Raw genomic sequence first — 25407 nt, 5'->3', positions numbered from 1 at the left:
TGGCTCATCCTTTCGATCTCAAATCCGTTGCAGATCGTATTTGTTGCCTGGCTGTTCACAAGTAGCAATGAAGTTGTCAATGAAGGCCTGCTTGAGCTCCTGCCAAGAGTCAAAGTAGTTCGCAGGCAAGCTGACCAGCCATTGGTGACCTGCATGGCCAACAGCGACTGGGAAATAGTTAGACATGACGTGTTCGTCCGCCATGGCTGATCTGCACGTGGTCTCATAGAGCATGACCCATAACTCGGGGTTTTCCTTGCCGTCGTACTTCTGAAGTTTCTCAAGTTTGAAATTCTTGGGCCATATGACTTGGCGAAGGTGTGGAGTAAACTGCTTCAAACCCGGCGAGCCGTGGGCAGTGTCATATTCCATACGGCGATAGCTTTCATGGGATGCACGATCGTTGGCTCTCTGGTTGATGCGAGCGCACAGATCACGTCCACCGAGGTAATGGCGGAGATCGTTATTGCCATCGTGGCGATCTCGATTGCCATCTGGATTAGCCCTACGACTGTGGTTATCACGGTGATTGTCGCGGTTATCTCGGCGGTTGTCACCTCGAACGTCGTGGCGGTTATCCTCCCGGTGGCGGTTGTCGTCCCGACCACCATCATGACCACCGTTTCTGCCTTGACGGTTGTTCGACGGGTCGTTGTTGCGCGAGCCACGTTGGTTGAGTGGCTGTGAGCGACTTGAGTATTGGCGGCTATGGCTTGATTCGACTGAGATGGATGGAGCCCAGGCTTGATTCATCTCTGCGGTCTGAGCCATAGCAGCCGTCAGATAAGCTTGTATGTCATCACGGACTGCTTGGGTCTCAGGAGTGTTGGGCAGCCGCTGCATTGTCGCCATGGCGATGGCTACGTTGGCGCTTGGAGTCTTGAAGACTTGTTTGTCCCCCACCCTGTCGAAAGCATTGTTGAGGTCACATGGCTGGACCCTTACGTGTCGTGCCTCCTGGTCTGCTTCAGCTTCGATTTGTCGGCGATTAAACCGGTCAATATTGCGTGCTTCGCGTGCAGTCTTTTCTTGTTCTGTTTTGCCAACTACTGGCGGCTTGTCATTGCTGACAACATGGATCAAATCCCCTCGTCTTGGCAGGAAAGACGGAAATTGGGGGAAAACCGGGGCATGGTCTGGTAGATCCAGATCGTATTCGACGCCTTCATCTTCGTGACGTTGAAGCTCGGTGTGGACAGATGCATTGGATGCGATGTCGGATGAGGAGCTAGAGTCGCCCTCTCGGACTGTGTGGACGGATCCTTCTTGATAATCTTCAATTCGGACCATGTTGACGAGGTTGCATGGCTTCGGCCGAAATCGGTGTATAGGACACAGATCCGAGTGGCGTTGTAGGTTGTACGCGTAGCTGGAGGCAGCGTTTTGCAGGCCGTAGGGCTGGACCTGGTGGTTCTCCATCGGGGCTTCGTACTCGTAGAGTCGGGGACCCGTCGTGAAGGCTGGCTGGCGACGAGCGAAGCGCCCCTCGGGAGTAGATACGACAACGAGATCTGTTCCTAGTCGTGCAGGACGACTGGTCTGAGCTGGTCGGGTAGATCTATTATGGGGCGCGGTTACCTGCTCATTGGGTTGGCTTTGAATCGTACTTACCAGAGCTAGGGTTTCAGCGAGTTTGATGCCGACCCGATCGATGGAGTCGAGCAGGTCGGTGTTGTCGATCTGCTTCCCTCTGTAGCGGGGAAGCGGATGACGGGTTGTCGGTGTGGCTGTAGGCGTGGTTGGAGCCAGATGTACCGTGGTTGGAGCCAGATCCATCGTGGTCGGAGCCGTATCCGTCATGGTCGGAGCCATGTTCACCGTGGTCGGAGCCGTGTTCACCGTGGTCGGAGCCGTAGCCGATGCAGGTGAAGTAGTGGTCGGCGCTGGTTGAATCCACGCCTCCTCCGTGGTCATGGCGATGGAGTCGTCGGAGCTGGTGGTCCAGGTGATCTGGCCGACGGTGAACGTGAGGCCGTTGGGCGTAGCCATGGAGCCGGAGATGATGACCATCTTGTTTGCTTGGAGAGCAGTACGCACACCCCCTATCTGGCGCGCCACTGTCGACGAAATATGGTCGGCAGTCTACCTAGGGGTATGCCTAAGGTAGTAGATTATCGGTAGACAGATGCGCAAGCCCCAAACAAGACGGTGACACAAGACAGACATGAGGTTTTATCTAGGTTTGGCCGCCAAGAAGGCGTAATACCTACGCCTGCGTCTGATTTGTATTGCTGTATGTCAATGAGAGATGTTTTTTAGAGGGGTCCCCTGCCCGCCTTATATAGTCCGGGGAGCAGGGTTATAGATCTGGAAACTAATCCTAGTCAGTTACAATTGCCATATGTGGCCGGATAAGGATTCCTGTTCTAACCGACCAGGATCCTGCTTGATCGCCAAATCCGTCTTGATTCCTTGTGCGGGACTCCGATTAGGTTAGCTGGGCCGCACGTCGTCTTTCGGGTGGACTGGACCCGTCGATCCGGGCCAGCCCAAGTTTAGCCGTAAGGGTATAGGGGTTAATACCCCCACAGCTACCTTAAATCACCTAAAAATTTTCCTCTCATCCAGCACTTAACAAATTTCACATTCATAATCAGAATTGACAAGTCTAACTCATTCAACAAACAATGACCAAATTCAACAAACCAAAAGGCATCAAATGAAACAACAGGCAATTAAGATAAATGAGTTGTTTGTGCAATGCTGCCTCATTAAAAATCTTTCTTGATAAAACTCATCCTTGTGATAAACCCTACAAAAAAAAGAGTGCAACATAGCTCTTAGTAAAGTCTTAAACATGTTCAAAGGTCTCGTACATAGATTACAGTTTACAGATACAGACAGATAGATAACAGATCACTCTCTCCTCTCTCAACTTTCAAGTCTCACTGTCACACTAAGTACCAGCAACACTCCCAGATGTACTGGCAGCAGCAGCAGCCCCAGATTCATCTATATCGAGATACAGATTCTTGAAGGAGTCTTCCAACTCTTGGTTGTCAACAGCATGTTGTAACCTTCTTTCTCCTAACTCCGAATCCTTTATGTAACTCGGCATCTCTATAGTTTTAGGCAACAAACATCGTCGCCGCTCTCAATGATCCTTCCTGCCAAGCTGAAACATGATTCTGAAGAGACAGTAAAAACAGGAACAGACATAATATCTCTAGCCACGATAGATAGAATTATATTGGTTAGTTTGTGGTCACGCCACCAGAGAAGTAAATCAAAATTATCCTCATATGCAGTGACATTGTCACTGTCTAGATAAACTAAGAGCTCACAAATAGCAGAACCAGATGAAGATGAAGTGGGGGCAGAGACAAGGGAAGGACCAACAACATCAGATCTAGGGCCTCTAAAGATTCTTCCCCATAGTGCTTGATTAGAGGAATTTAAGAAGCTAATGGCAGATCTAAAATCTTCTTAGTAATGTTTGAACCTCTTTAAACCAAATTTTACAATCAGATTAATGATATGACAAGCACAACGTTGATGCACAAGACTATACTTACGATTAGAAGGATCTACATGCTCAATTGTAGGATCAGGACCCAAATAACCAGCAAATATAGGTGTCAAAATATTCATAGTCTTAGCATTAGAAGAAGCATTGTCTAGAGTTACAGAGAAAATCTTATCAATCAGACCGTACTCCTTAATCACACAAGTAATTCTTTCAGCAATATTTTCACCAGCATGTTTCACCTCAATCAACCTAAGACCAATAACATTTTTCAGTAACTCCCAATCAGCACTCACATAATAAGCAACAACACTAATGTAGTCCTCCTTAACATTACCAAACCAAATATCTGAAGTCAGCGAAACAGAGTAAGCAGCAGACAACACAGAATTCTTATGCATGTTTCGACGTTCAGTAAACAACTTACGGGGTTCCAGATGTAAAGATGCTAGAGAGAAAGAAAAGGTGAAATGACCTTAATAGTTTTTAAAATAGATCAGGTTCCTGATGTAAAATATCCAAATATGAGTCGGTCTCTCTTGGTGGGCTTCTTTTTCGACCTGGGCCGAATCATTGCAGTTGGGCCGGATTCATTGTGGACTGGACCAAGCCCATGCAAACCTTTTTCCTTTTTTTTGTTTTTCTCTTCTTCTATAAAAACCGAGATCTTGCAAAATCTACCAAAAATCATAGAAAAAATAAAAAAATGCCAAACCAGTTTTGTTAGTTTCGTAAAAATGTGATATATCCATAGATGTTATGAATCTTGTTAGGTTGTGCTTTGTCTATAGGTGTGTTAAATCATCCTTGTGTTAAATCATATCCTTGCGTATGTTGCATGCATATAGGTTCAGCGATGACCGAGAATGTGCCAGAGGTAGACCAGGAATACGCGGAAGATGTCCTCGTCCTCGGTGTTCCTGAAGCCTTCGCTAACTTTTCGTTGTCCGGTCCCTGTCCAAGGCAAGCCCTACGCATAATCCCTACTTTTCAGTACTTATTATGTTTGTTTGTGCATTAAGTTTTGAGGAAAAAGATTTACATCATCTGATGTAGTTTTGATAAGAAACAAAACTTATTTTTTATTAAAATATGGATTAGTCAATGACATAATTAATTATTTCGTGGACCGGAATCCTGGGCAGATTATTGTCTAATGAAATCTAAAAAATGTATTTATGTAATTCCTGATGAGGGCTGCCATGTGAAAAATCAAGAGAGATCTCCCGCCATAATCATTGGTGGAAAAACCAATCATAACACATCGACAAGAAAGTTACGGAGGTTGATATGATGCGTCAAAAACTATAAAGGTCTATATTGAGTCATACAAACACATGAATAGTATGAAAAAGCAATAAAGTTATGATATATTTATATCTAAATAATTACGCCATTTGCAATAGAAGTTAGAATATACCAAGGTGTATTTTAATTCGATACAGGTTTAATAGGACATTGCTATTTATTGTCAGCATTAATTTATGTTATGGATGTGATGGTCATTATAAAATAAATTATAAAAGCATAAAACATAAGTAGATATATGCCATTCACGTTAACGTTTTGCACGAATATTTAGTAGTTTTTTTTTTCTCGTTGCAACGTACAGTTTCGTGCAACATAATCCGTGTTCTGTCCGTGTTACCATCGCTCTATCCGTGTCTTGTTTTTTTCGTTTCAATCTCTGCTTTTTTTTTCCTTCTCCGGCTGGTGCATGTTCCGTATTGTCCGTCGGGGTGTCTACCCCGCTCGTGCACGGTGGTGTCCGTGACTGCCTCTTCCGTGATTTTATTTTGTTTATTCTTTTGTAATAAAGAACTATGCTTTTCTCGTATAAAGATAAAGGTAAAAAATAAATACAGTATTACTTTTGAAACTCTTACCCTTAATAAAAAAATATTTATATTACTAAATTGTTAGTTTTAATTAGATATAAATTATTACTATAATATGAATCAGTCAATGGTCTAACCAATTAAATCGTAAACTGAAATCTTAAGCAATGTTTCATTCAATCTAATCAAAATAAATGTTTCTCCAAGCGATCTGCATACTAGTACAAATCTTTAAGTTATCTGCATATATGAGTGCAACTCTTGATAAGCGCTGACATGACGATGACGACCAACCCATGCTGACTTTAATAAGATATTTAAATTACATATTTTTTTATGGATTCTCATAATAAGTCACTGAACTTGGATATCAAACTCTACCAACACATGGCTAGTATAAAAACTAAAGTTAGAATACATTTGCGAGTAAATATTTTAGTGCCCCATGATGAAAGAAAAAAATCTTATCTAGGTAGTAATTTAATTCAATACAAAATTAATACAACATTGTCATATTATTGCCAATATTAACTTATATTATACGGATACAATGATCATCATACAATAAAGTATAGCTTTTAAATTTTATAAAAAATAATATAAAAGTAAATATTTAACATTGCCATCTTGGTTTCTACTAACAGACCCGTTTGTTTGTAATTGTTGCAGCAACCACTCACAGCATCAAGTCACCTATACAAATTAAGTTGTCGCGGCCGCTGCAACTGGGCAGCAAGCTAAAGCGAATAAGTTTAACGTTTTGTTTCTGCCGTTACAACGCACGGGCATATTTGCTAGTCAATATTTATGCGTCTAAATAGCACTAAGAAATATATTTCATAACTAATCTAATGATATTTATTTGGTAAAAAAAAGGCTAGAGTATGATGGCTGCCAACATGTTGTCCGTACTGAATATGGAATATGGTTTTGCTTTCTTCTGTTGATAATTTCACACGAATGACTAGATAAAGCGTTGACTTTGACATGAATTCTTTGTGCCTTTATATATAATCGTGCTCTGGTTTAAGTGACAAATGAACAATAACAGCTGTTGTTTAGTAAGCTATAGTCCAGTGGACTGAGCTACACATGGTTGTAGTTTAGTTAAATCGTTTTCCGAGACGATAAAACAATTCTGGACCAACTTTTGTCATGATTCAAGATCATTTCATAAGTACATAACCAGAGAAATGGATATGCAATCGTATAAGATACAAATGCTGTAGATTTTTCCCCTGTATAGATGCTCAGAGCGAGTGGAAAAAAAATCGATCTCCTGTAGCAGTACCCAAAAAAGGGGAAGAAAAGGCTAGTATCCACATCCCAGCTCAAGAGAACGTAAACATTGACTCAAGGGGCAGCTCTTCACAGTGGAACTTGAGCTCATTCTGAAATCTCTGTAGCACGAAGTGCTCTTCCTCTGTTATAAGGGTTGCCACGCCGCATTCCAACCTGGAGAATGGTTCTCTCCCGGTTCTTCCAGCACGGCGCAGATAGTCGGTCGCTGTCTTAGGAAGGTCGAAGCTGTATATGTGGCAGGTTTGAGGAAGGTCAAACCCTCTGCTTGCTATGTCTGTTGAAACCAGCAGGAATCCTCTCCCCTTCACTTCCTGCAGAGGTCACAAATCTCATAGTCAATACAAAGAATGGAGATGCTGGGGGATTCTGACAAGGAACTCGGAGAGCACTTACAGAGAACGAGGCAGCTCGAGCATTGAAGTTCATATCTTCTTCCAGCAGCAGCACATCTAGGCTTCCCTTATATGCATTTCTCAAGAACTCAGCAACGACGGTGGTTGATGGAGGATTTCCAGCCTTCTTTGATCTCTCAGACTAAGAACATAGGTTTAGAGTTACAAAACAGAATGCAGATGTGCGGGTGATACACCACTTCTTTTTGGTCTAGTCAAGAACTTAAGATTCATTCACCGTCAACATAACTGCTCAGAACTAGGTGATGAATAGATACTTCTTTGTTGGTGAACAAACCAGTTTTATTACATACAAATGTCAAAGTATCCAAAGCTTTTAAAAAGGAAGTGACAGAAAATATGGGAACTGAAAATATGACGAAATTATGCACTGGTAGATGCTGCCGGTACCTCAGACAATGCCACTAAGTCATCATGGGCCTGGGTCTTGGTGTTTACATGATGGATGATAATTGGGGTATAGATTTTGCAAGAACTTTCCCAGGCATTAGTAGTAATTCAAAAAATAATAAACAAGCTTGCCAAAGTGCAGATACCAAATTGGCTCAACTCATCACATATGTGCATGGCATTACAGCATCACAGCGCACTGCATCATGCATTATTCTGTATCATTCTGTATAAGCAGATAGAGACGGCAAAATGCTTTATTGTGACTATATTGAATTTGCATCTGACATAATATTGCTGGCCCGTCATAAGATCACCTGGCCTATTGACAACTCTACTGAGGAAGCAACCCAGAAAATAGATGACAAAATCCCAAGATACTAGAGAAACTATATAAGCAACATGGTATGGTACAAAAAGAACATCATGTACACCAGTACCTGTTCAGCAACAAATATGAATCCAGACTTTGGTGCATCCCTCTCAAGCAAGGATAGTAAAACATGCAACCTTTCCTTCTTGGTGCAGATCTGCACATTGATTGTGTTGTCATAGTGACCAAGATTCAGACAGAGATCGAAAAGAAATCTTGGGAGAAAGGAGGTTGGTTGTGGACTTAGATGGCCAGGAGGCACTAATTATGGGAAAGAAGAAAAAACAGGTTGTCTCTATATGCATTGGATCAGTTGAGAATTAGAAGAAATGTGGCATGCCTAGAGGCAGGTGATGTTGAGTAAGTGCCATGCATCCCAAAATTAATTGTCAAGAAGAACATTAGTATAATTTACAACAATGAGCCTGTGGGTGAGCATGGTTGTGGGTAAGTGCCTATGGTTGAAAGAAAAGGGCGTACCCAGTGCAGAGAGCTCCCGCTCCGTGCGGGGTCTGGGGAAGGGTGTTAGTGGCAAGCATTACCCTCGCCTGTGCAATGCGAGGAGACTGCGACTCAACCCGGGACCTTCCGGTCACAGGCGGGTGGGAGAAAATTGGAACGTCCTTGTATGAGTGAGGTAAAAGAGAAACTAGATACAAGGTCATCAATCATTATACAGAGAATTTGATATGCTCGCCACATATTTGTGACACAGGTGCGAAGGCATGGGCTGTACAGGGTGGACATGAACATGAACCACATCACTCTATACCATGATAAAGGGAAAAAGACATTAGCCTTCTTTGAAGTACAAAAGCAAACAGCAATTGGTTCAGTAGAAGTTAGTACAACCTTGGTCCATTTATGTTGTACACAGTCGTGCAGAAAGCGATTGTGCTGAGGGATCGATGCGCTTGCAAATATGGTTTGACGACTCAAAGCTGCTGAATAAGAGGTTAACATTTTGCGAAGAGCGCTGACTTGCTTTGATGACCCAAAAATAAAATCAACCTATGGAAACAACAAGGTTAGCCCACTTGGCAAGTATAATTACAGAGCATCAGTGGGCGGAGCAAACTCTGGCAGTAATTAGATTCAAGACTTAAGAAAGTGGAGCGATGAGCTCACCTCATCGATAACTAACACTCTCATGGATTGAAGGCTGAATGTGCGCCTCTCGACCATTTGGCACAAGCTTGCCACAGTAGCTACAATTATTGCGGGGGGTTTTGCCTGTAAATTTATCAACAATTCTATCACAAACACATGTGTCGGGGACCTAATACCAGGGTACCCAATGAAGTGGAACTAATAACCATCGAACGCTGACACTTCCGATCAGACAAGAACGCGACGACGCTTCTTACCCGAACGACGGAAGATTGGTTCCGCCTCGCCCGACCCCCGAGGGCCAGACTCCGCCTCGCCCGACCCCTGAGGGCCAGACCCCGCCTCGCCCGATGGAGGGCTGAACATCGCCCCGCCCGACGTTCGAGGACGGGCCCCGAGGGCCGAACACCGCCTCGCCTGACAACTACACCCTGCTCCTTCATGATGACAGGCACAGGGTGAGACAAGACGTTCGGGTCAACCGCGGCATCAGGGACCATGCCCTGCGCCGCTGCAGGAAAGTACCGTCAGGGGGCGACGGGACGGGCGCTTTAGACCCTTCCAGGCATGGCAGAATCCGAATAGTGTTGTAGGCGCCGACTTTCGCCCTACAGTATTGTAGGCGCCGCCTTCAGCCCTCGGACGCGGAACCTGACACAGACATACGACAACCACTACGGTCCAAAAAGGGACTCGTGTCCCCTACGGTGACGGACGTGCAGTCGCCGCACCGTCCGCTCCCCACAGAGCTGCAGATCAACACTCCTGTCTGACACGCTGCCCGCGGGGGCGGGACGGGACGTGACCACTTGCTGATCAAGTAAAGGCGTGGCGTCGTCAGCACACAGGCGCCCGGCGAACGTGCCAATCCTTGACACCACCCGGCCGTGTCAGCAAGGCTAACCCAGGGGAAAAAGAGGACCCAGCGCCTTCGGAGGGGTTCCTGGGCCTCTGGTTTTTTCTCCTTTCTCCGACATGTAACCCCTGCTCCCCTTGGTCTATAAAAGGGAGGGCAGGGCACCCCGCTAGAAGGGGGGATCAACTCACAGAGAGCTTGATCGACACGATTCGACAACACACATCACACACAGCCAAGCCGCCACCAGGCTCTTGGCATCCTTTCGACCCTTCCATCAGAGACCTGGGACCAGTCCCTCTCTCGACCGTTTGTGCACCTTGTGCTGGCACTTGGAGTAGATGGCATCGAACCCCCCAAAGATCATGATGCATTCCTCAGGATCGGGGAAGTCGTCCCCATCCTTGCCCGCCGCGCCTCCTTTCTTGGCCGCTGTCTCCTTGCCCTTTCCTTCTTTTGGCCCACTGGCCTGTCGTAGAAAGCGATTGAGGAGTTCGCAGTCCTTGTAGAGGTGCTTGACGGGGTAGGCGTGGTTGGTGCACGGGCTCTCCATGAGCTTGTCGAAGTGGTCAAGCAAGCCCTGCTGGGGTTGCTTGCCCGCGCGATCAGCGGCGACCAACGCGGAGTTGGCCGGTTGGCGCCGATCGTAGACCTAAATTTGCTTATAATTACCCAAGTACTCCTATAACAATAAATAATTTATGTAACCCAATTTTCATCTCATTACTGAGAAAATTAAATATCCTCTCAAATATACATCTAAAAGATAATCAATATCTTCTATTAAAAATTGTTTAAATAACCATAGAGCATGTAGATATTTATACATTACCCACTTCTATCAATATTAATATATTAAGATTTGATTAATGTAAGCATACACATTGTGTCAGCTGATGGATAAGTCTCTGTATTGGCTGGTCTTTGTGGGGCTGCAGCATATGGTCCTTGTGGCAGCATGGTGGTCTTGCTGCACATCAAGGACAGCATCCTTGATTGGCTAGGACAGCATCTTAGCATCTAGGACAGCATCTTAGCATCTAGGACTAGCATCTTGACATATGCTTGGCTGGCTAGCAACCTATAAATATGTATCTCCAACCCCTCAGGTTGGCATGGCATTTGTGTGAGAATTAAACCAGAAAATTGCCCCAACTCCTAGTGTCATCCTCTCTCGATGAGAGTAAGAATTCTGCTATTACCAAGAGTAAGAATTCAGCGACTAACAACTGATATCGGAGCCGTACTATCCTGTAGCCTGAGCATCTCCTGCTCATCTCCTTTCCCAGCCGCGCAACAGCCCCAGCTCCGGCCGCTCCTGCTCACTCTTCTCCCTCTGCGCAAGCAGCCCTCTCCCCACGCAGCAGCCCCCCGGTAGCGCGTCATGTCCGCAGGGCAGTCTCAGCGCTCGGTCGCCTCGAGCACGCGGCGTCGGCAGGAGGCCGAACTTGCCGCGGCAGAGACCGCTGCGGCGACGGTAAGGGCATCGAGGCTAGCAGCGGCGGAGCTGGCAGCAGCCAAAGCGGAGGCGGAAGCAGCGGCGGCGGCGGATGCAGCGCGTGCGGCGGCAGCAGAGGTCGAGGCTCTACGCGGCAGCATCAGCAGCTCCGTTTCTGCTGACGACAGCGTCGACGCGGACCTCAAGCTGCTGGGGAGGGAGGCAGCGCGAGCGCGGGCGGCGCAGTGGGCAGCCGCGCACGCCCACGAGCGCGGCGGCAGCCCAGACAGGCGCGGACGCGCCGGCGGCGCTCCTGGAGGAGGCGCGCACGGCGGTGGCGCTCCTAGAGGAGGCGCGCACGGCAACGGTGGCGGACGGGTCGATGAAGAGCGCGACCTTCACATGCAGCGTGGCTCTCTCCCCGGATCGGTACTGTGGTTACCACGGGCTCCAGGCTGTTGTCAGGGACGTCGGCCCCGACGGTGGGTGGCCTACCCTCACTAAGACCAACTACGTCGAGTGGGCTGTGGTGATGAGGGTAAAGCTCCAGGTGCGGCTCATGTGGGAGGCAGTCCGGTACGGCGACGTCGACTACGACCAGGATCGACGGGCGCTGGATGCCCTCATTGCTGCAGTCCCGTCCGAGATGCAGTTCTTGCTTACCAACAAGCGGACTGCCAAGGAGGCTTGGGACGCTATCGCTGCGGCACGCATCGGCAGCGCCCGCACCCGCAAGTCCACACTGCAGGCACTTCGCAAGGAGTGGGAGAACCTGGCCTTCAAGCCAGGTGAGGACGTTGATGACTTTGCTCTCCGTCTCAACACTCTGTTGTAGAAGATGGTGCAGTTCGGCGATGACACCTACGACGAGGAGAGAGCTATCGAAAAGCTCTTCCGCTGCGTCCCCGAGAAGTACAAGCAGATGGCTCGCTCGATTGAGTCCCTGATGGATCTCTCCACGATGTCGATCGAGGAGGCGATAGGTCGCCTCAAGGCCGTCGACAGCGATGAGCCACAGTCTCTCTCGGGGCCCATCACCACTGGCGGGAAGCTCCTTCTCACTTGGGAGCAATGGGCTGCCTGCCAAGGTGACCGAAAGATGGGGGAGCCTTCTTCCTCGACAAGCGGCCGCAAGCGTGGCAAGCCGCGCAAGACGCGCAGAGACGCCCAGGCCGGGGCGCGAGGACGTGCCGAGGGTGATGCCCGCGGAGGCGCCCAGGGCGGCGCTGCTGGCAAGCACAAGCCGGCACGAGACGACACCTGCCGCAACTGCGGCGAGCTTGGCCATTGGGCCAAGGACTGCCGACAGCCACGACGCGGCCAGGCACACGTCGCACAGGTGGAGGAGCCGGCTCTGTTCATGGCACATGCAAGCATCGAGCTACCTCCAGCGGCACCGGCCGCAGCGGCTCTCCTCCACCTTGACGAGCCAAAACCACACGCCCTCCTCGGTGACGGCTCCAGCAATGGGAGTTCTTCACCGAGCTTGACTCTAGCGTCCGAGGCTCCGTCAAGTTTGGGGATGCCTCCGGCGTGGAGATCAAGGGCGTCGGCTCCGTCATCTTCACCGCCGTATCTGGTGAGCAGAGGCTGCTCACCGGAGTCTACTACATCCCCGCGTTGAAGAACTCTATCATCAGCTTGGGACAGCTGGATGAGAACGGTTCGTGCGTGGTGGTTGAGGATGGAGTCATGAGGATTTGGGATCGCCGTCGTCGCCTTCTTGCAAGGTATCCAGAAGCGCAAATCGACTCTACGTCCTTAACGTGCAGGTGGCACAACCCCTCTGTCTCGCTGCTTGTCGGGACGACGAGGCGTGGCAGTGGCACGAGCGCTTCGGGCACCTTCACTTCGAGGCCCTGAAGCGGCTCAGTGCCACGGAGATGGTGCGAGGCCTGCCGTGCCTCGACCATGTGGAGCAGCTCTGCGACGTCTGCGTGTTGACGAAGCAGAGGCGACTCCCCTTTCCCCAGCGGGCGAGCTTTCGAGCCAAGGAGAGGCTCGAGCTTGCGCACGCGGACTTGTGTGGCCCGGTGACACCGGCCACACCGGGAGGACGACGCTACTTCCTGCTGCTCGTCGACGACCTCTCCCGCTACATGTGGGTGATGGTCCTCGGTAGCTAGGGAGAGGCTGCGGACGCCATCAGGCGCGCGCAGGCTGCTGCGGAGGCGGACTGTGGCCGCAAGCTGCGCGTGCTGCGCACCGACAACGGCGGCGAATTCACGGCGGCTGAATTCGCGTCGTACTGCGCTGATAAGGGCATTCAGCGCCACTACTCCGCGCCGTACAGCCCGCAGCAGAACAGCGTCGTCGAGCGGCGCAACCAAACGGTTGTGGGGATGGCTCGGGCCCTTCTCAAGCAGAGGGGGATGCCGGCTGTCTTCTGGGGAGAGGCGGTGGTGTCGGCCGTCTACATCCTCAACCGCTCGCCTACCAAGGCGCTCGATGGCAGGACGTGTTCATCGGCTACGCGGAGGGCTCGAAGGCCTACCGCATCCTCGACCCAAAGACACAGCGTGTGCGCACGGCGCGCGACGTTGTGTTCAACGAAGGGCGAGGATGGGCGTGGGACAAGGCGGTGGATGATGGCTCGGCTCCGACGTACGACGACTTCACCGTCGAGTACGTCCACTTCGAGGGAGCTGAGGGAGTAGGCGGCTCTTCTTCGACGAACGCGTCTACCCCAGTCCCCGAGCCTCCACCGACCCCGGCGCTTGCTACTCCGACAGCACCACGCTCTCTAGCCAGGACCTCGGCTGCGATGAGTTCTTCGTCGGCTCCACCACAGCCGGCAACGCCACGCACTCCAGCACCGACAGGCACCTCTCCGGGCACGTCTACTCCAACACCAGCTCGTGTCGAGCACAGCCCGGTTGAGCTCGCTACTCTGCTCTCTCACGACGAGGAGTGCATCGACGCGTACCACGACGACGAGCTGTTGCGGTACCGTACAATGGAGAACCTTCTCGACGACCAGCCAGGACCGGTGCCTCATGACCTGGAGGCGCAGTTGCACCTTGCATGTGACGATGGTGAGCCTCGGTCATTTGCAAAGGCCGAGAAACACGCGGCATGGCGCGCCGCGATGTAGTTGGAGATGGATGCGGTTGAGAAGAACCGCACCTAGGAGCTTGCTGACCTTCCTCGTGGTCACCGCGCGATCACCCTTAAGTGGGTGTACAAGCTGAAGAGGGATGAAGCCGGCGCCATCGTCAAGCACAAGGCTCGCTTGGTGGCACGAAGTTTCGTGCAGCAGGAGGGGGTCAACTTCGACGACGCCTTCGCTCCCGTGGCACGGATGGAGTCCGTGCGACTCCTTGCGCTAGCTGCCCAGCAGGGCTGGCGTGTTCATCACATGGACGTCAAGTCGGTGTTCCTTAACGGCGACTTGAAGGAGGAGGTCTACGTACACCAACCGTCGGGATTTGCGATTCCCGGCAAGGAGGGCAAGGTGCTTCGCTTGCGCAAGGCCCTCTATGGCTTGCGGCAGGCATCGAGGGCGTGGAATGCCAAGTTGGATTCCACGCTAAAAGAGATGGGCTTCAAGCAAAGCCCGCACGAGGCGGCCATCTACCGATGGGGCAGTGGAGGAAATGCTCTGCTGGTGGGTGTCTACGTCGACGACTTGGTGATCACCGGCACCAAGGATGCGGAGGTGGCGGCATTCAAGGAAGAGATGAAGGCCACCTTTCAGACGAGTGACCTGGGGCCTCTCTCCTTCTACCTGGGAATCGAGGTGCACCAGGATGACTCCGGGATCATGCTTCGACAGACCGCCTACGCCAAGCGCGTCGTTGAGCTAGATAGACTCACCGACTGCAACCCAGCTCTCACTCCGATGGAGGAGAGGCTGAAGTTGAGCTGCGACAGCACGACGGAGGTGGACGCTATGCAGTACCGGCGTCTTGTGGGGAGCCTTCGCTACCTCGCCCACACACGTCCGGACTTGGCATTCTCCGTCGGCTACGTTAGTCGGTTCATGCAGCGACCGACGACGGAGCACCAGCAGGCTGTGAAGAGGATCATCCGCTACGTTGCGGGGACTCTCGACCACGGCCTCTACTACCCTAGGTGCCCTGGGGCGGCGCACTTCGTCGGGTACAGCGACAGCGACCACGCCGACAACATCGACACCAGCAAGAGCACGAGCAGGATCCTCTTCCTCCTCGGCAAGTGCCTCGTTAGCTGGCAGTCGGTCAAGCAGCAAGTGGTGGCCCTGTCCAGCTGCGAGGCCGAATACATAGCGGCCTCCACCGCTTTGACTCCGGCGCTCTGGCTCGCTCGACTGCTTGGTGATCTCCTCGGCAGAGACACTAGAGCGGTGGAGCTCAGAATGGACAGCAAGTCCGCTCTGGCCCTGGCAAAGAACCCCGTTTTCCATGAATGGAGTAAGCATATCCGAGTGAGGTACCACTTCATCCGAGGCTGTTTGGAGGAAGGGAGCATCAAGACGAGCTACATCAACACCAAGGACCAGCTTGCGGACCTGCTTACAAGCCTCTTGGGAGGATCAAGTTCCTTAAGCTCTGCTCCAGGACCGGGATGATTCAACTTTCCCACAAGACGACGCACAAGACTTAGGGGAAGAATGATGGATAAGTCTCTGTGTTGGCTGGTCTTTGTGGGGCTGCAACATATGGTCCTTGTGGCAGCATGGTGGTCTTGCTACTCATCAAGGACAGCATCCTTGACTGGCTAGGACAGCATCTTAGCATCTAGGACAGCATCTAGGACAACATCTAGGACTAGCATCTAGGACAACATCTAGGACAGCATCTAGGACAGCATCTTAGCATCTAGGACTAGCATCTTGGTATATGCTTGGCGGGCTAGCAGCCTATAAATATGTATCCCTATCCTCTCAGGTTGACATGGCATTTGTGTGAGAAATAAACCAGAAAATTGCTCCAACTCCTAGTGTCATCCTCTCTCGATGAGAGTAAAAATTCTGCTACTACCAAGAGTAAGAATTCAGCGACTAACATCAGCATGCATGAGTGGTAAATATATATGTTATGTTTTTTCCTTAATAACTCATAAACTAAGGATGCTAACAATTTTTTTAAAACCATATTAGTAACCATGACATAATTTAAAAAGGTTATTACTTTATCTATATTTATATATTTTAACTAAATGTTTAACACGTCTATATTGATGGTATAACCATAATTGCACGTATAATTCCTCGATAGGAAAATTCAATCTCTACTGATGGCTATGTTTTTTTTGGCCCTTTAACATTACTCTATAGCAATTTGACCATTATAAGGCAAGATTTAAAATTCTCTTGAGGTTAGCACTGCTACCCCCTTCCGAGATCTCATTTCGAGGTCTGTCACTTATCTTAGGTGACATGGTGCAATTTTCGAATGATTGCATATGCTATTGCAGTACTTAGGAATCTACTATATGGCCTAAAATCCTTATTTGAGAGTTAGTAAATGATACAATAAGCACAACAGTTTTAACTTGATTAAAATATCTATAGCTGTCAATAAAATAAAAATAAAAATCAAAATTCTCACCATAGTTAATGGCAAGGTTTCAAACTACTTGCATATTAAAGATATACAAGGTGCATGCAAAGTAAAAATATGAATACGCATGAAAAATATATAAGTCGGTCCCTTGCAAAAAAAGTAATTAATAAGTTTATGATCATTAAATATAGACTACAAAGTATCTACTATTTCTATTTTGTAGAAAATAAATAAAAAAACATACAATTTAATATAAGTAATTTTTAATTAATCAAATATATTAATAGTATAACTTTAAAATTCTAGCCCGTGCGAGAGTACGGGTTGATGGACTGAAATCGGACCAAGATCATAGTTGAGAGACCAAATATAGACTTCTATTTTAAAATGCCAGTAAAAAAGTGTATGAGGGCTAAAATGTAAAAGAACAATTAAGTTAAGCAAAAGCGTTGCAACATTATTTGTAAAATATAGATGCCATGGGATAAATACAGTACATATGTATTCAGCCTAAAAAAATACAGTACATATGTGGGATAACTTACTGATCCTGCTTGGCACATCCTTGCAGTGTCTGCATGAAAAGAAAGCGACTATAGTTCATCTTGCATTATTTGGCTCATACAAACACCTTCTAGACTGCTATACGCAGGATTGTCTAGCTAACCTGCATAGGCACCGTAACAGATCTCATATACTCCTATCAGATTTTTTTTGCGGTCCTTCAAGAGATACTACTAATTATTGTTAGCAATCCTGCTGGACACGTTAGCCTAACCCTGCCGTAGGCAAGGGTTAGTTGCGCCGCCACCGTTATCTGGCCGTCAGCTCTAGGCACGTATAGCCCGCTCCTATAATCCCAGGATTCTGTTTCCATAAGTCCCTGGTAGATTATACATCTAGAGAAGGCTATCTATTTATATGTACCTTGTGTTCATCTATTAACAGGACAACTATTCATGCATGCATTGCTACTCCATCAATTACAACTTGAGAAATACACACAAAAAAATATTGTACCTTCTACAGAGCAAGTTGTAATTTTACTCTTGATACCTTTTTAACAACCATACAAAAAAAAATCTCTACTTCTATACATACACGGCACAATTGTAGCAGCTACCTACACAATATTATGTGTCGAGCGTGGGGAGAAGGTTTGGCCATGTCCAAATGAGATCTTGAGAGGCACCGGTGCATTGGAGTTCTAAGTCAAGATATAATGTGAGGAGAGGCAGAGGAAGGGCGAAATTAACATGGGGGAGGCAATAAGAAGAGATTTTAAAGAATGTGATATACGAGATCTGTGTCTGAATAGGAGTGCTTGAAAAACGGCTATCGACGTGCCTAAACTCTAGCCTGCCCCAACTTGCTTGGGACTGACAGGCTTGGTTGTTGTTGCTGTTGTCGTCGAGCGTGGGGGGAAGGTCGACGGGAAATTAATTACCTGCTTGAGAACCTTAACCCTTTCCTGCAATTCATCAGCTTCTTCATCCAGTTCTTTAGCCTCTTCCCGTCGCCTTTTAGATGCTTCGCAGCGACTTCGAATCAATGTCTCAAGATATTTGATTGTATCATCCGTAGAACTGCCCGCGTCAATGTGGACAGAAAACAAAAATATGAAGAGAATTAAATGCAAGACAGGCTTCTTTTTTTCCAGAAGCCTGATTTTCTCAGGCCTAGCCTAGCTAGACAGAAAGGAAGAAAGACACATGAGATACAGTTGTAGTGGAAAGAAAATTGTACCGATGAATGCTACGAAGATCCTGTTCCGACAATTGTTGTCTCTGTTCGAATTAAAGAGTGTAATACACGTCAGTCTATGTTGCAAGCGTAGAGAATAATTAATTGTAATCATGGATAGAACAAAGCGTTAATTTCTCCTCGTCGCGGAAGTAAAAAGGAAGGTACAAATTTTTGTCAGTTGCATGCTTGCAGTTTTTGGAACTCAGTTAATCAATTAATCCTGACATATTCCACAAATTTAATTCCCAGTTACATAACTCTCACCATTGAACCCCGCGGGGGTGGAGGCATCTTGACATGGTCGTCCTGAGACCTGCACGTATACATGGGAATTCGTTAGTGATAACATAGCTATACCATGCATGATCAATTAGATTCGTGTTTTCTTTCATTCCATTCATGACGGTTGCCCTTTTCTAAAAACTGCCGGTTGCCCTGCCGGCCGCTTCCCCATCCAACAACGGCCAACACACCGTGTATTCACCACCAGAGAGGGGGAAATACTTCCCTCCCACATAAATCAACCTTTCTTGTTCTTTTAAAAAAGATCAATCTTTCTTTATGGAAATTATTGTGCTTAATTGCAGCCTGGAGCATATGGATTACATGAAATCGCTTGATTTTCAGAGGAGTCCAACCATCTTTTTTGGGTTGGAAAGTCAGCATCAAGTTGGAGTTAACCTTTATCCCATAGAGTGAAAGACAAATACAAACCTCATAGAGATAATTGGTTCAACAGTCTAAAATAGAACGCTTCTTTTTGCACATTCTACTTTCACAAAATTTTATAAAAATTCGCAGTAGGAGCCCTCTCCTACTGTTTACCCTAAAAAAAACTTCCCTTGCACCCCAGCCTTTGTGCCTCCGCTCCTCTCCGGCCGGTCAGAGATCAGAGATTCACTCCCACACGGCCACACCCATATGCACTTCTTCCGATAAACTATATATGAGCTGAAAAAATAGAAGCAAGATAAACTGAGAGTGTTCGATTTGGGAACTAAGAGATTGACACTCACCCTTCAGCTGCGGTCACTGCCAACGCCAATAAAACTAATAACGCCAAATCTGCCGCGCTTTCTGCAGTAAGGACGCCGATGAGCTTCATTCCGTTCTGAACCCTCCTTGCGGACTCCTGCTGGGGACTGGAGGCAGAGCCCTGCTAGTCTCATACACCACGACACTGCCAACTCTTCACTACATTTTTCGCTTCCTTTGGTTTTCTCAAAGCACGCCATGGCTTCGTCGGGTTGGTCGCGAGCTCGAAGCCTTCGATAATCCACCCAAAACCGTGGGGGAAACAAATTAAAATCCGAACAAAAAACTGAAGATGGTAGAGAGGAGTCGGGCTCCCCGTGGGCGCTCTCCATGCCGAGCCGCCGCCGGGGGTGGCCGAGCTCACGGGCGCACCTGGTCGCGGCGGAGAAGCTAGCGCAACGGCGGCCGAGCGCGCAGGGGGTGGCGTGGGCGTCTCCCGGATTCTTCTTTGGGGTGTTCGTGTGTGTTAGTGTTAGCAGTATAGGCAGGGGAACAGAGGAATCGGAGTGGGGGGACGGAAGAACGGCAGAGGCAAAGCAGCTACAGAGGCTTCGGCGGGGCACTGCTAGGCGCTGAGCCTGACTGCATCGGTGACCAACGAAGCCCACACCGATGCGGCCATCTGGAGCTCGAACGCAAGAACAGAACGAACACGAGCGCACGAACAGAGAAGGGGCGAGCACAAAAATCGACGAAACCGGTCGAAATCAAAACGAATCGCTCCCAAACATTGCACAGACCATCACAAGGGAGTTGGTGAGCATACTCTAAGAGATCATCGCCCAATGTCAGCTTAAACTCTAGGAAATGCAAGATTTGGGGCAAGAACGGGGGTTTTCACCCTAAACCGAAAATTGGATCGATCTACGAGCTCGTACCAAATTAGTTGAATCACTTGGGGGATTTGATCAGCACATATCCTTGCTCGAATCGACTCAAAAAGAACGAACAAAAACGCTCTTAAATCGACCAATTGAAGGACGAACAGGAGAGGAGAAAAACACACAGAAAACACAAGAACGCAGAGCCGCGAAAATAAAATCACAAATCTCTTGAATCCTGGCGCGGACATCGGGGTCGCGGCCGATGGGAGCGCGGCTCGCCGGGGTGCAGACCGCCGGAGGCGCGGCCACAGTGGCACAGCCCACCGGGGCCAGCGAGGGCCGCCACCGAGGCCAGCCGGAGCCGCGAGGACCGCCGCCGGGGCCGGCAGGGGCGGCGAGGGCCGACGAGACGCCTCGGCCGCCAGGGCGCTGCCCGCCGGGGGGCGCGGTCGCTAGGGGCGTGGCTGCCGGGGACACGAGATAGGGCGCGTTCGCCGGGGTAGAGACGGGGTGCGGCCGCCGGAGCTCGTGCCCACCGGGCGCAGCCCGCCGGAGGCGCGGCCGCCGGGGCGCGCTGCCAGCCGGGGACAGCGGTCGAGACGGAGAGAGAACGGGGGAGAGGAGAAATTACCGTGACCGTGAGAAGCAGAGCGTAAGGTAAAAGGAGACGGTGGTAAAATGGTCACGCCCGGTAAAAAAAGACGAGGCTGAAATATACGTTTCAGCTGGACCTAGGTCATGTCCATTCGTATTATATACGTCTTCGTATACGTCTTCAGCTGGGTTTAGATCGTGTCCATTCGTATTCTGTGGCATATTTGTGGGAAACGAAGAATTGTAATGGCATGTTTTAAAATATGTGAATAGTAATGACGTTTCTCCGAACATCAAAAATTATAATAACATGAATCTAAATAACCCATTTAAATAGACCCATGACAGTTTTGGTTCAATCTAATAAAAACTTCGTAAAGCGACATGATAATAGTACCATATTGGTTTTTCTATGGGATAAGACCATCCCTACCCCTTATAAAATAAATGATGCATGGCCGATTGAATTTCAATCTATCCAATCGTCGAAACACAACAAATCAATCTACTATCTCTCTTAAACGTCAACAAATACGTTACAAATCAAGGCTGATTTCTGTGGACGGAAATGACAAGGATTGTGCTTTCAATTTCACGGTGACAACAATTCCCTTTTCCTGTTTCACCTCACACACGTCTGATCACGATCTTCACACGACACAACACCATGGATGATCAGTTGATGCGCTGATCACGATCTTCACCTGCCTCCTGGCCATCATCTGCCGCTGCATTGTGTGCCGGGACGCCGTCAGCAGCAACCCCCATAGGTGCCTCGGCGTCCCTGGAAGGCACAGCCGCCGTCGGTGTTGCGCCGCCTTCGTTCCTCTCAACCCTGAATTGTCATAAGTCCATAACACGCACGCGTTTAATTAGATTAATTGCCGGCCGTTAATTTACACCGAGCCACATCGAGTTATTACTGGTACTGAACAACATAGCACTAGCACGTAGGCAACGTAAGCAATCAGTATAGTTTCAGTATTCACCTGACAAGTAACGGAGCAGTAAGAGGTCCCGGCTGTGCGATGAGTTGGCAGGCGTTGAGGGAGATGATGAGGGCACAGTAGGAGTCGATCCTGTTGCGCAGGTCACGGAACTGCTGGGTCATGCTCCTGCCCGTCCGGACCAGGAACCAAACCGTGCCGTTCCTGTAAGAGTTGGCGAGGCCGTCTGCCTCGCGGAGCGCGCTGCTCACCAGAGCCTCGAGCCTCGGCTCCTTCTGCTGCACTAGGCTCCAGCAAGGGGTTGGCCACCCGATGATCTCCTTCAGCTTCCCCACGCGCAGCTCGAGCTCGAGGCATTCCTTCTTGTTCTGTGACAACCGCAGGTAGTTGTCGGCCATGGTGATGAGGAACTGGACCGGCCCGAGCAGCTGCAGAATGTTCGCCGCATTCCCGAGCACCTCCATTTTGGTGGTCGATCACCGATGACAGATCGATCCTGCAAATGTAGTAAACACTAGCAGTTAGCGATCGCCTATCGGGCCTCCTACTACTACTAAGGCAGGGTTCGGCTGGCGAGAAGCCGGCTTGTTCGGCTTGAACAGTGTTTTCCCTGCTCCTGCTCCTCCCCCTCCTCCTCCTCCTGCCGCTGCTCATCCCGCGGGCGCGTGCCGCCGCGAACCCGGACCCGGCGCCCTACCACCCGGACGACCTGCGCGCGCTGCTTGCCTTCGCCGGGAACCTCACGTCGGCGGCGGACGCCCTCCTCTGGCCCTCCTCCTCCTCCTCCGCCCCCGGGTGCTGCGCGTGGGACGGCGTTTCCTGCGACGCCGGCGGCCGCGTGTCCGCATTGCGCCTCCCGGCCCGAGGCCCCGCGGGCTCGCTCCCGTCCCCGGCGCTCCCGTTCCTCCGGGACCTCGACCTCAGCCGGAACGCGCTCACGGGCGCCGTCGCCGCGGCCCTCGCCGCCTTGCCAGGGACCATCCGCGCCGCTAACCTCTCCTCCAACCTCCTCCACGGCGCGCTTCAGGGCATCCCCCTCCCGGACCACCTCGACGCCAGCAACAACTCCATCTCCGGCCCCCTCGCGCCCGACCTCTGCGCCAGCGCGCCCATGCTCCGGGTACCCGACCTCTCCGCCAACCGCCTCGCCGGCGCGCTCCTGTCCTCGTCCTCGTCCTCAGCCTCCCCTCCGCCCTGCGCCGCCACGCTGCGGGAGCTCAGCCTCGCCAACAACGCCTTTCACCCACGCTGCGGGAGCTGACGTGAGGAGAATGAGAGAGAGAGGGGATACGGCAGAGGACGGGGGGGGGGGGGGGGGGGGGGGGTTGGGGAGGGTATCGGAGGATAAGGGGTATCGAAGGGTTTTGTTGTTTTTAATTTTTTTTATTTCAGTATAACTGACAGAGTTAAAAGTAAGAGTAAACTGAGCCATCAGTCTGAGTAGTTATAAAGCAGGAGTAAAATTACAATAATGATAAAAACGAGAATAAAATTATAATTAAACATTAAAGTAGGAGCAAGAGCATAATATTCTCATATAATATTGCTACAGAGAGTGCATATAATATGTATATATTGTATATATAATATTGCTGCAGAGAGTGCATATAATATATATATATATTGTACATATAAATTGCTGCATGCTCGGGAGGCTTCCGGAGGAAGATTTCAGTCAGGCTAGGCCGGGCCGCCTACTACCGTACTACTACTAGCATAAAAAAATAACATAGGCAGAGAGATCGATCAAAGCGGATGCGGGATTACCTGCGAATTAATTCAGGCGAGCACTCCGCAGCTTCTAGTGTGGAGACAGGAATAACTTATTCCCGTGAATAGCTTATTCCCGTGAATAGCTTGCTGCCGTATATATATATACGGCGTAAGCCATACTGTAACATATTATATTCCCGTTATTGTACTACATTACCATAATATATTATATTCCCGTGTATGTACTACGTTGCCGTATTAAAATAATATTAATCTAGGAATATTTTATTCCCGCAGGCCAGCGTGGGGAGGGCGAACCGGCACGGGGAGGAGGGCCACGGCTGAACCTCCATGGCGTCGAGGCGGGTCGGCGCAGGAAGACGCACGAGCCAGGCGTGGAGCGGCCGTGGTCGGACCTCCACGGCGTCGAGCGGCCGCGCACGGGGAGGCAGGCGTCCAGCGGCCGCAGCCGGAGCTCCATGGCGTCGAGCAGCTGCGCGGGGAGGGTGGGCGTCGAGGCCGCGACCGGACCTCCACGGCGTCCAGCGGCCGCAGCCGGAGCTCCATGGCGTCGACCAGCTGCGCGGGGGTCGGGGAGGGCGGGCGTCGAGGCCGCGATCGGACCTCCACGGCGTCCAGCGGCCGCAGCCGGAGCTCCATGGCGTCGAGCAGCCGTGCGGGGAGGGCGGGCGTCGAGGCCGCGACCGGCCGGAGCTCCATGGCGTCGAGCAGCTACGCAGGGAGGGCGGGCGTCGAGGCCGCGACCGGACCTCCACGGCGTCCAGTGGCCGCAGCCGGAGCTCCATGGCGTCGAGCAGCTGCGCGGGGAGGGCGGGCGTCGAGGCCGCGACCGGACCTCCACGGCGTCCAGCGGCCGCAGCCGGAGCTCCATGGCGTCGAGCAGCCGTGCGGGGAGGACGGGCGTCGAGGCCGCGACCGGACCTCCACGACGTCGAGCGGCCGCAGCAGGAGCTCCATGGCGTCCAGTGGTCGAGGCCGCAGGGTCGTCCCCGTCTGTTGTTGGTCCGCCTGGTCACGATCTTCACACGACACAACACCATGGATGATCAGTTGATGCGCTGATCACGATCTTCACCTGCCTCCTGGCCATCATCTGCCGCTGCATTGTGTGCCGGGACGCCGTCAGCAGCAACCCCCATAGGTGCCTGGGCGTCCCTGGAAGGCACAGCCGCCGTCGGTGTTGCGCCGCCGTCGGTCCACTCAACCCTGGAAGGCACAGCAGCAAAAAGAAGCGTTCTATTTTAGACTGTTGAACCAATTATCTCTACGAGGTTTGTATTTGTCTTTCACTCTATGGGATAAAGGTTAACTCCAACTTGATGCTGACTTTCCAGCCCAAAAAAGATGGTTGGACTCCTGAAAATCAAGCGATTTCATGTAATCCATATGCTCCAGGCTGCAATTAAGCACAATAATTTCCATAAAGAAAGATTGATTTTTTAAAAAAAAAAAGAACAAGAAAGGTTGATTTATGTGGGAGGGAAGTATTTCCCCCTCTCTAGTGGTGAATACACGGTGTGTTGGCCGTTGTGGGATGGGGAAGCGGCCGGCAGGGCAACCGGCAGTTTTTAGAAAAGGGCAACCGTCATGAGTGGAATGAAAGAAAACACGAATCTAATTGATCATGCATTGTATAGCTATGTTATCACTAACGAATTCCCATGTATACGTGCGGTCTCAGGACGACCATGTCAAGATGCCTCCACCCCCGCGGGGTTCAATGGTGAGAGTTATGTAACTGGGAATTAAATTTGTGGAATATGTCAGGATTAATTGATTAACTGAGTTCCAAAAACTGCATGCATGCAACTGACAAAAAATTGTACCTTCCTTTTTACTTCCGCGACGAGGAGAA

The 25407-nt window shown here is 50.0% G+C and overlaps 4 protein-coding genes across 7 annotated transcripts; 1 reads left to right on the top strand and 3 right to left on the bottom strand.

Annotated features, from left to right (window-relative positions):
* Positions 1–2896: 2896 nt before the first annotated feature.
* LOC136543306 (zinc finger BED domain-containing protein DAYSLEEPER-like) lies at positions 2897–3867 on the bottom strand. The gene is made up of 3 exons (XM_066535789.1): positions 3516–3867; positions 3082–3128; positions 2897–3040 (listed from the first exon to the last, which is right to left on the bottom strand). Exons 1-3 carry the CDS (start codon positions 3865–3867, stop codon positions 2897–2899), a joined length of 543 nt encoding a protein of 180 aa, XP_066391886.1.
* A 2573-nt stretch (positions 3868–6440) lies between these two features.
* LOC136541438 (DEAD-box ATP-dependent RNA helicase 58, chloroplastic-like) lies at positions 6441–20931 on the bottom strand. 4 transcript variants are annotated; one of them, XM_066533316.1, is made up of 11 exons: positions 19826–20931; positions 19435–19684; positions 18683–18731; positions 18419–18459; positions 18120–18258; positions 8911–9015; positions 8635–8793; positions 8480–8548; positions 7850–7939; positions 7000–7140; positions 6441–6917 (listed from the first exon to the last, which is right to left on the bottom strand). In XM_066533316.1, exons 2-11 carry the CDS (start codon positions 19521–19523, stop codon positions 6636–6638), a joined length of 1164 nt encoding a protein of 387 aa, XP_066389413.1. In that variant the 5' UTR covers positions 19524–19684; positions 19826–20931; the 3' UTR covers positions 6441–6635. The 4 variants fall into 4 exon arrangements, with proteins under 4 accessions (XP_066389413.1, XP_066389414.1, XP_066389416.1 ...); XM_066533317.1 differs by lacking the exon at positions 8480–8548 and having other exon boundaries at positions 19826–20930; XM_066533319.1 differs by lacking the exons at positions 8480–8548; positions 8635–8793; positions 8911–9015 and having other exon boundaries at positions 19826–20929.
* A 559-nt stretch (positions 20932–21490) lies between these two features.
* LOC136545177 (uncharacterized) lies at positions 21491–22412 on the bottom strand. The gene is made up of 2 exons (XM_066537218.1): positions 21861–22412; positions 21491–21706 (listed from the first exon to the last, which is right to left on the bottom strand). Exons 1-2 carry the CDS (start codon positions 22280–22282, stop codon positions 21547–21549), a joined length of 582 nt encoding a protein of 193 aa, XP_066393315.1. The 5' UTR covers positions 22283–22412; the 3' UTR covers positions 21491–21546.
* Positions 22301–23079, top strand: LOC136543305 (phytosulfokine receptor 2-like). The gene is made up of 2 exons (XM_066535788.1): positions 22301–22322; positions 22421–23079. The coding sequence occupies exons 1-2, from the start codon at positions 22301–22303 to the stop codon at positions 23077–23079; spliced, it is 681 nt and encodes a 226-aa protein (XP_066391885.1).
* The last annotated feature ends 2328 nt before the right edge of the window (positions 23080–25407 follow it).

This window comes from Miscanthus floridulus, chromosome 3 (assembly GCF_019320115.1).
Source record: "Miscanthus floridulus cultivar M001 chromosome 3, ASM1932011v1, whole genome shotgun sequence".
NCBI classification, from domain to species: domain Eukaryota; kingdom Viridiplantae; phylum Streptophyta; class Magnoliopsida; order Poales; family Poaceae; genus Miscanthus; species Miscanthus floridulus.
Note: the sequence above shows the minus strand (reverse complement) of the source record. Positions and strands in the feature narration are given on the sequence as shown.

Excerpts from the sequence above, each read along its gene's own strand:
- LOC136543306 (XM_066535789.1), bottom strand. The coding sequence starts at position 3,867 with ATGCATAAGAATTCTGTGTTGTCTGCTGCTTACTCTGTTTCGCTGACT. Across the intron at positions 3,129-3,515 it reads GCATGTAGATCCTTCTAATC|AATCATGTTTCAGCTTGGCA; the intron begins GTAAGTATAGTC and ends CTGTCTCTTCAG. Across the intron at positions 3,041-3,081 it reads TCATTGAGAGCGGCGACGAT|GATTCGGAGTTAGGAGAAAG; the intron begins GTTTGTTGCCTA and ends AGTTACATAAAG.
- LOC136541438 (XM_066533316.1), bottom strand. The coding sequence starts at position 19,523 with ATGAAGCTCATCGGCGTCCTTACTGCAGAAAGCGCGGCAGATTTGGCG. Across the intron at positions 18,460-18,682 it reads CACCCCCGCGGGGTTCAATG|AGACAACAATTGTCGGAACA; the intron begins GTGAGAGTTATG and ends TAATTCGAACAG. Across the intron at positions 8,794-8,910 it reads GAGTGTTAGTTATCGATGAG|GTTGATTTTATTTTTGGGTC; the intron begins GTGAGCTCATCG and ends TTGTTTCCATAG.
- LOC136545177 (XM_066537218.1), bottom strand. The coding sequence starts at position 22,282 with ATGGAGGTGCTCGGGAATGCGGCGAACATTCTGCAGCTGCTCGGGCCG. Across the intron at positions 21,707-21,860 it reads ACTGCTCCGTTACTTGTCAG|GGTTGAGAGGAACGAAGGCG; the intron begins GTGAATACTGAA and ends ATGACAATTCAG.
- LOC136543305 (XM_066535788.1), top strand. The coding sequence starts at position 22,301 with ATGACAGATCGATCCTGCAAAT. Across the intron at positions 22,323-22,420 it reads GACAGATCGATCCTGCAAAT|TGTTTTCCCTGCTCCTGCTC; the intron begins GTAGTAAACACT and ends CGGCTTGAACAG.